General features: G+C 47.4%; 1 protein-coding gene across 1 annotated transcript in view; it reads right to left on the bottom strand.

Annotated features, from left to right (window-relative positions):
- The window catches only part of LOC308167588 (bridge-like lipid transfer protein family member 1), a gene marked incomplete at its 5' end in the record, with an annotated part of 175,732 nt that overhangs the window by 27,601 nt on the left and 137,788 nt on the right, over window positions 1-10,343 (bottom strand). Inside the window, 6 exon segments of the mRNA XM_080542007.1 lie at window positions 190-379; window positions 1,443-1,600; window positions 2,921-3,074; window positions 4,085-4,327; window positions 5,369-5,506; window positions 6,645-6,821. Of these exon segments, the coding sequence (XP_080398133.1) occupies window positions 190-379; window positions 1,443-1,600; window positions 2,921-3,074; window positions 4,085-4,327; window positions 5,369-5,506; window positions 6,645-6,821 (1,060 nt within the window).

Genomic DNA, 10,343 nt, shown 5'->3' with positions numbered 1-10,343 from the left:
AATGTATTAGACCCCTATACTTTCTTTTATTTATTTTGTAGTTTCTTTTTATTTTACTACTCTATCTTTTCAGATTGTAAAGCGTCTTTGAGTGTCTAGAAAAGCGCTATATAAGTCTAATGTATTATTATTATTATTTCCGTGATTCGTCCCTTGACACATCAGCACGTATAACCAGTGTCTTCCTACCTCTTCTCTGACAGGCTGGAGTCCACGGTGCACAGGTTGACCTTCCACTCGTCCTGCAGCTGCAGGTTGGCGTTGCTGAAGATCCCCATGAGGATGCTGGAGCCCATGTAGTCGACACGCGCCTCCGTGGAGCCCATGGTGATCTGGATCTTGTGGCCGGGCTGCTGGTTGGGATGCTCCGAGATGTGTGCTAACATGGGCATGACAGTGATTAGCAGGAGCTACCTTAACTGTACATATCTACCTTAACTGTACATATCTACCTTAACTGTACATAGCTACCTTAACTATACATATCTACCTTAACTGTACATAGCTACCTTAACTGTACATAGCTACCTTAACTGTACATATCTACCTTAACTGTACATAGCTACCTTAACTGTACATAGCTACCTTAAATGTACATATCTACCTTAACTGTACATATCTACCTTAACTGTACATAGCTACCTTAACTGTACATAGCTACCTTAACTGTACACAGCTACCTTAACTGTACATAGCTACCTTAACTGTACATAGCTACCTTAACTGTACATAGCTACCTTAACTGTACATGTCTACCTTAACTGTACATATCTACCTTAACTGTACATAGCTACCATAACTGTACATAGCTACCTTAAATGTACATATCTACCTTAACTGTACATATCTACCTTAACTGTACATAGCTACCTTAACTGTACATAGCTACCTTAACTGTACATATCTACCTTAACTGTACATATCTACCTTAACTGTACATAGCTCATAACTGTACATATCTACCTTAACTGTACATAGCTACCTTAACTGTACATAGCTACCTTAACTGTACATATCTACCTTAAATGTACATATCTACCTTAACAGTACATATCTACCTTAACTGTACATATCTACCTTAACTGTACATATCTACCTTAACTGTACATATCTACCTTAACTGTACATAGCTACCTTAACTGTACTGTATGGGTGGGGTCATTTGACTCTGTGAGTAATATTTTTTTGATATCTTTGCACTTGATCAAATTTCAGGACCCTCCTTTCATGACTTGTCCTAGATATGTGCGTTCTACCACCCAGTATCCTTACATTTTCAAAATCACATCAGGATAAACTAGTATAAAGCTATTTTGCAGTTTTTCTGTGTAGGAGGCAGGCTAATTTACAAGATGGCCAACTAGTGGTGGTTGTGTGTAAATAGCAGCTTTCCATTGTAAAGACTGTAGGGTTAGGGTTAGGGTTAATGACTGGATACTTACAGACCATCTCCAGGGTGTTGACATCAATGTTGCCGCCCACCACTCCTCCTTTAGAGTCCAGCTTGGAGCGGCCCAGGCCCACAGACATGCTGATCTCTCTGTCTCTGTTGCTGCCCACAGAGAGGCGGCCCTGGCTCTTCAGACCGCTGGTGGTCCAGCTAGAGGAAAGGAAATGTGTGAAATGTTTGTAATGATGGTGTTTGTTAAGGCTGCATGCAGAGCCAGATTACATTACTGTCAATGGGCAAAAGGTATCGTGCTGGGTGTGAAGAGTTGACAGGTTACAGTTATAATGGAGTTGACAGGTTATAGTTATAATGGAGTTGACAGGTTATAGTTATAATGGAGTTGACAGGTTATAGTTATAATGGAGTTGACAGGTTACAGTTATAATGGAGTTGACAGGTTATAGTTATAATGGAGTTGACAGGTTACAGTTATAATGGAGTTGACAGGTTATAGTTATAATGGAGTTGACAGGTTATAGTTATAATGGAGTTGACAGGTTATAGTTATAATGGAGTTGACAGGTTACAGTTATAATGGAGTTGACAGGTTACAGTTATAATGGAGTTGACAGGTTATAGTTATAATGGAGTTCACAGGTTATAGTTATAATGGAGTTCACAGGTTATAGTTATAAAGGTTAGGGTGAGGGGGGGGGGCAGTATGGGTCTGGCTCTAGGTGTGGGGGGGGCATTATGGGTTAGGGTCAGGGTGAGGGTTAGGGTCAGGGTCAGGGTGAGGGTGAGGGTGAGGGTTAGGGTGAGGGTTAGGGTCAGGGTGAGGGTTAGGGTTAGGGTGAGGGTTAGGGTTAGGGTGAGGGTTAGGGTTAGGGTTAGGGTGAGGGTTAGGGTCAGGGTGAGGGTTAGGGTCAGGGTGAGGGTTAGGTTAGGGTTAGGGTCAGGGTGAGGGTGAGGGTTAGGGTTAGGGTGAGGGTTAGGGTTAGGTTAGGGTGAGGGTTAGGGTCAGGGTGAGGGTTAGGGTGAGGGTCAGGGTGAGGGTGAGGGTTAGGGTGAGGGTTAGGGTGAGGGTTAGGGTGAGGGTTAGGGTCAGGGTGAGGGTGAGGGTGAGGTTTAGGGTTAGGGTCAGGGTGAGGGTGAGGTTAGGGTTAGGGTGAGGTTAGGGTTAGGGTGAGGTTAGGGTGAGGGTGAGGTTAGGGTTAGGTTTAGGGTTAGGGTGAGGGTGAGGGTGAGGGTTTGGGTGAGGTTAGGGTTAGGTTAGGGTTAGGGTGAGGTTAGGGTGAGGGTGAGGTTAGGGTTAGGTTAAGGGTGAGGGTGAGGATGAGGGTTAGGGTGAGGGTTAGGTTAGGGTTAGGGTGAGGTTAGGGTTAGGGTTAGGTTAGGGTGAGGTTAGGGTGAGGTTAGGGTTAGGGTGAGGTTAGGGTTAGGGTTAGGGTTAGGGTGAGGTTAGGGTGAGGTTAGGGTTAGGGTGAGGTTAGGGTTAGGGTGAGGTTAGGGTTAGGTTAGGGGACGTACGTGTTGTTCCCCATGACGTTGCTCATGTTCATCTGGACGTTAAGCTGCTTCAGGTTGATGGCGAACACCACCAGCGTCTCCCAGGGCGAGCCCTGCGGCCCGGCCGCCTTCCCGTTCTTACTGAAGGCCGGGGTGGACGTCTTGGTCACGGAATCTGCCAGAGAGGGAAAACTGCTGGTGTGAACTGCACGCTCTAGGTGTGTGTTGAACACAGTCTCCACAAAACAGCTGTTTCCTGTGACAGTGGTGATAATCCAAATATGAGACTCGAATTTGCAAAACATTCTGAGCTTCTGAACTCCCATTTGTGAAGGGAAATAGTATTATTATTATTTGCATCCTCATTCTCATGTTGATCCATCCAAACCCTAACCCTAACCCATCCAAATGAGCAGCAGCTGTTCAAACCTTTCATCTGGATCAGAGTGATCCAGGGTTCGGGTTAGTGATCCTGACTGGCTGATTTCCCCCTAATGTGACTCAGCCCAGTTCTGCCCCAGCGGGCCCTAACCCTAGCCTACCTCTCCCCCTAATGTGACTCAGACCAGTTCTGCCCCAGCGGGCCCTAGCCTACCTCTCCCCCTAATGTGACTCAGACCAGTTCTGCCCCAGCGGGCCCTAGCCTACCTCTCCCCCTAATGTGACTCAGCCCAGTTCTGCCCCAGCGGGCCCTAACCCTAGCCTACCTCTCCCCCTAATGTGACTCAGCCCAGTTCTGCCCCAGCCTGACCCTAACCCTAACCTACCTCTCCCCTTAATGTGACTCAGACCAGTTGTGCCCCAGCGGGCCCTAACCCTAACCTACCTCTCCCCTTAATGTGACTCAGACCAGTTGTGCCCCAGCCTGACCCTAACCCTAACCTACCTCTCCCCTTAATGTGACTCAGACCAGTTGTGCCCCAGCGGGCCCTAACCCTAGCCTACCTCTCCCCCTAATGTGACTCAGACCAGTTCTGCCCCAGCCTGACCCTAACCCTAACCTACCTCTCCCCTTAATGTGACTCAGACCAGTTGTGCCCCAGCCTGACCCTAACCCTAACCTACCTCTCCCCCTAATGTGACTCAGACCAGTTGTGCCCCAGCCTAACCCTAACCCTAGCCTACCTCTCCCCCTAATGTGACTCAGACCAGTTGTGCCCCAGCCTAACCCCAACCCTAGCCTACCTCTCCGGGGAGCAGAGGAGTCGGAGACGCTCCTGGTGCGTCCGGGGGCCGGGGACTTGAGGTGGGACAGCCCCCCGGGGGAGCCGCTGCCAGGGTGGTCCGTGAACACGTTGGGGGACTGGGACAGGGGGTGTCCCCCTCCAGTGCTGCCGTCCCAGGTCCTCCAGTAGGCCTTGCGGCTGGACTCAGGGGACAGGTGCTGCATCACGTTCTCCACAGAGTCTGGGGTGGCGGGGCCCGAGGCTGGGGGGGGGGGGGGGGGGAGTAAAGGCTGCGTTGTGAAAGGGCCAGGGTTTAGGAGAGCGTTTACTAAAGGGGACAACCATTCACAGCTACATTAAGGGCTCTGCACACAGCGTGCGATTTCTGTTGCGCGTCAACATTCCATTTTGAAGTTTGAATGGAAGTCTATGAGAACATCGCATTTCAACACACACGGCCCCGATTTTAATCGCACGGCGAAAATTCGATTCCATTCATTTTGAATGGGAAAAAGCACAAATTTGACAGTGCGACAAAACTCGCACGCCGTGTGCTTTGTCCCATTCAAAATGAATGGAATCGAATTTTCGCCGTGCGATTAAAATCGGGGCCGTGTGTGTTGAAATGCGATGTTCTCATAGACTTCCATTCAAACTTCAAAATGGAATGTTGAGGCGCAACAGGAATCGCACGCTGTGTGCAGAGCCCTTTAGTCATTAAAACAGGGAAACAATATCTAGGGGGATAAACACTCTGAGAGGTCACTACATATGTTTGTGGAAACATGGTTCTATGTGGATTCATCTCTACGTTAGAGCCACTGATGAACCTTAGATTTTTACTATCCTTTTAAGATCAACCTGAGACTGTTTGGCTCCACTTCTCTGAGCCCTTTGGACACACCCTTCCTTTATGTCTCTGAGCCCTTTGGACACACCCTTCCTTTATGTCTCTGAGCCCTTTGGACACACCCTTCCTTTATGTCTCTGAGCCCTTTGGACACACCCTTCCTTTATGTCTCTGAGCCCTTTGGACACACCCTTCCTTTATGTCTCTGAGCCCTTTGGACACACCCTTCCTTCTCTGAGCCCTTTGGACACACCCTTCCTTTAAGAAGAAGGTTGTTAAAGAGACAACAACAGAAGCGGGGTTAGGGTCACCTGGCAGGTTGATGGTCTGGTCGCCCAGGAAGGGTTAGGGTTAGGGTTAGGGTTAGGGTTAGGGTCACCTGGCAGGTTGATGGTCTGGTCGCCCAGGAAGGGTTAGGGTTAGGGTTAGGGTTAGGGTTAGGGTTAGGGTCACCTGGCAGGTTGATGGTCTGGTCGCCCAGGAAGAGGCGGCGGGCGATGCTCCTGCGGTACCAGGCCCTGGGGAAGGCCAGGATCTCACTCAGACGTCGCATGTCGTACTTGAAGGAGGCCGAGCCGATGTCGCACACGGCTGAGGAGAGGGAGAGAGAGAGAACAACATAGAAACCGGAATAGTTAAGGAGATTCGTCACACCCCCCCCTCCTCCCCCAAATAAAAACTCTTCGGATCTCCACGATTCACACAAGTCACCAAATTTACGTCACAAAAGGGAAAAGCTCCGAAAATCTAGTTGTTTGCATCCCTGTATGTACCAGACCGACGGAGGAGAGGGAATGAATCCCCCCAGAACCACAGAGGAGCCAGAGTCTGACCAATCAGCCATGAGCCAAACCCTAACCATAACCCTAACCCATGAGCCAAACCCTATCGACCGAACATCAGGTGGGCGTGTCCCTCCGGTGGAGGCACTTGGTTATTCACCTTTTAACATTCTGTAGTACGATACGGCAGGGCCGTTTCAGAGCAGGAAAAGCCCCCTACCTTTAGGAATAACTCCGCCTGGCTGACTGTGCTCCATGTTTTATGTCGTCTCTAGCTCAGTGTGCAAATCCCCACGGCCTCAGTGAGAGGGTTAGGGTTATCACACCATCAAGGCAGATTAACTAAGCATATTTAAAACTACAAGAGAACATTTAATATACAATTATATAATATACCGTTAAAAACACATCAAGTATCCAACGGATGAGCGGACTACAGAATTCAACCACCTTCCCATGTGAATAATATATATATATATATATATATATATATATATATATATATATGCATATACAGATATATATACAGTACCGCTGGCTCAGAACTGGACCAGTGTTGAATGGCTCAGAACTGGACCAGTGTTGAATGGCTCAGAACTGGACCAGTGTTGAATGGCTCAGAACTGGACCAGTGTTGAATGGCTCAGAACTGGACCAGTGTTGAATGGCTCAGAACTGGACCAGTGTTGAATGGCTCAGAACTGGACCAGTGTTGAATGGCTCAGAACTGGACCGGTGTTGAATGGCTCAGAACTGGACCGGTGTTGAATGGCTCAGAACTGGACCGGTGTTGAATGGCTCAGAACTGGACCGGTGTTGAATGGCTCAGAACTGGACCGGTGTTGAATGGCTCAGAACTGGACCGGTGTTGAATGGCTCAGAACTGGACCGGTGTTGAATGGCTCAGAACTAGACCAGTGTTGAATGTGGCAGATCAGAAGAGGCACCTGAGATGTTGATGAGGGTGGTGTCCATCTTGCCCCCCTTGCCGGGGACGAAGCTCTCGATGAAGGTGGGCCCTCCGGTGCGTCTCATCCTGGACAGGCTGACCTTCACAAACTCCAGGTTGATGCTGAGAGAGTCCTTCCTCCCGGTCACAGAAGACGGCTCTTCATCCACTGTGCCTTTACAGCAACAACAACAACAACAACAGTAAGGGGGGGGGGGTCTAGAATTAACACAAGAACAGCCATTAGTAGTGAGTAAAGAAAAATGTTCTATCTTTGCACTCAAATTTCAGGACCCTCCTTTCATGACTTTTCCTAGATATGTGCGTTCTTCAACCCAGTAGCCTTACATTTTCAAAATCACATCAGGATAAGTTAGTATGAAGCTGTTTTGCAGTTTTTCTGTGTAGGAGGCAGGCTAAGTTACAAGCGGCCAACTAGTGGTCGTTTAATAACCCTACCACCATGACCTCATCATCATCCTTCTACCACCATGACCTCATCATCATCCTTCTACCACCATGACCTCATCATCATCATCATCCTTCTACCACCATGACCTCATCATCATCCTTCTACCACCATGACCTCATCATCATCATCATCCTTCTACCACCATGACCTCATCATCATCCTTCTACCACCATGACCTCATCATCATCCTTCTACCACCATGACCTCATCATCATCCTTCTACCACCATGACCTCATCATCATCCTTCTACCACCATGACCTCATCATCATCATCATCCTTCTATCACCATGACCTCATCATCATCCTTCTACCACCATGACCTCATCATCATCCTTCTACCACCATGACCTCATCATCATCCTTCTACCACCATGACCTCATCATCATCATCATCCTTCTACCACCATGACCTCATCATCATCCTTCTACCACCATGACCTCATCATCCTCCTTCTACCACCATGACCTCATCATCATCCTTCTACCACCATGACCTCATCATCATCCTTCTACCACCATGACCTCATCATCATCCTTCTACTACCATGACCTCATCATCATCATCCTTCTACCACCATGACCTCATCATCATCCTTCTACTACCATGACCTCATCATCATCCTTCTACCACCATGACCTCATCATCATCATCCTTCTACCACCATGACCTCATCATCATCCTTCTACCACCATGACCTCATCATCATCATCCTTCTACTACCATGACCTCATCATCATCCTTCTACTACCATGACCTCATCATCATCATCATCCTTCTACCACCATGACCTCATCATCATCATCATCCTTCTACCACCATGACCTCATCATCATCCTTCTACCACCATGACCTCATCATCATCATCCTTCTACCACCATGACCTCATCATCATCATCATCCTTCTACCGCCATGACCTCATCATCAACCTTCTACCACCATGACCTCATCATCATCATCCTTGTACCACCATGACCTCATCATCATCCTTCTACCACCATGACCTCATCATCATCCTTCTACCACCATGACCTCATCATCATCCTTCTACCACCATGACCTCATCATCATCATCCTTCTACCACCATGACCTCATCATCATCATCCTTCTACCACCATGACCTCATCATCATCCTTCTACCACCATGACCTCATCATCATCATCCTTCTACCACCATGACCTCATCATCATCATCCTTCTACCACCATGACCTCATCATCATCCTTCTACCACCATGACCTCATCATCATCCTTCTACCACCATGACCTCATCATCATCATCCTTCTACCACCATGACCTCATCATCATCATCCTTCTACCACCATGACCTCATCATCATCCTTCTACCACCATGACCTCATCATCATCATCCTTCTACCACCATGACCTCATCATCATCATCCTTCTACCACCATGACCTCATCATCATCCTTCTACCACCATGACCTCATCATCATCCTTCTACTACCATGACCTCATCATCATCATCATCCTTCTACCACCATGACCTCATCATCATCCTTCTACCACCATGACCTCATCATCATCATCCTTCTACTACCATGACCTCATCATCATCATCCTTCTACCACCATGACCTCATCATCATCATCCTTCTACTACCATGACCTCATCATCATCATCCTTCTACCACCATGACCTCATCATCATCATCCTTCTACCACCATGACATCATCATCATCCTTCTACTACCATGACCTCATCATCATCCTTCTACTACCATGACCTCATCATCATCATCATCCTTCTACCACCATGACCTCATCATCCTTCTACCACCATGACCTCATCATCATCCTTCTACCACCATGACCTCATCATCATCATCCTTCTACTACCATGACCTCATCATCATCATCCTTCTACCACCATGACCTCATCATCCTTCTACTACCATGACCTCATCATCATCCTTCTACCACCATGACCTCATCATCATCATCCTTCTACCACCATGACCTCATCATCCTTCTACCACCATGACCTCATCATCCTTCTACTACCATGACCTCATCATCATCATCCTTCTACCACCATGACCTCATCATCATCCTTCTACCACCATGACCTCATCATCATCCTTCTACCACCATGACCTCATCATCATCCTTCTACTACCATGACCTCATCATCATCATCCTTCTACCACCATGACCTCATCATCATCATCCTTCTACTACCATGACCTCATCATCATCATCATTCTACTACCATGACCTCATCATCATCATCCTTCTACCACCATGACCTCATCATCATCATCCTTCTACCACCATGACCTCATCATCATCATCCTTCTACCACCATGACCTCATCATCATCCTTCTACCACCATGACCTCATCATCATCCTTCTACCACCATGACCTCATCATCATCCTTCTACCACCATGACCTCATCATCATCCTTCTACTACCATGACCTCATCATCATCATCATCATCCTTCTACCACCATGACCTCATCATCATCCTTCTACCACCATGACCTCATCATCATCCTTCTACCACCATGACCTCATCATCATCCTTCTACTACCATGACCTCATCATCATCCTTCTACCACCATGACCTCATCATCATCATCATCCTTCTACTACCATGACCTCATCATCATCATCCTTCTACCACCATGACCTCATCATCATCCTTCTACTACCATGACCTCATCATCATCCTTCTACCACCATGACCTAATCATCATCATCCTTCTACCACCATGACCTCATCATCATCCTTCTACTACCATGACCTCATCATCATCATCATCCTTCTACCACCATGACATCATCATCATCCTTCTACCACCATGACCTCATCATCATCCTTCTACTACCATGACCTCATCATCATCATCCTTCTACCACCATGACCTCATCATCATCCTTCTACCACCATGACCTCATCATCATCCTTCTACCACCATGACCTCATCATCATCCTTCTACCACCATGACCTCATCATCATCATCATCCTTCTACTACCATGACCTCATCATCATCATCCTTCTACCACCATGACCTCATCATCATCCTTCTACTACCATGACCTCATCATCATCATCATCCTTCTACCACCATGACCTCATCATCATCCTTCTACCACCATGACCTCATCATCATCCTTCTACCACCATGACCTCATCATCATCATCATCCTTCTACCACCATGACCTCATCATCATCCTTCTACCACCATGAC

Source organism: Nansenia antarctica (assembly GCF_963989245.1).
Source record: "Nansenia antarctica genome assembly, chromosome: 11".
NCBI lineage: Eukaryota > Metazoa > Chordata > Actinopteri > Argentiniformes > Microstomatidae > Nansenia > Nansenia antarctica.
The sequence above is the reverse complement of the archived record's forward strand: the minus strand, read 5'-3'. Positions and strand labels throughout refer to the sequence as shown.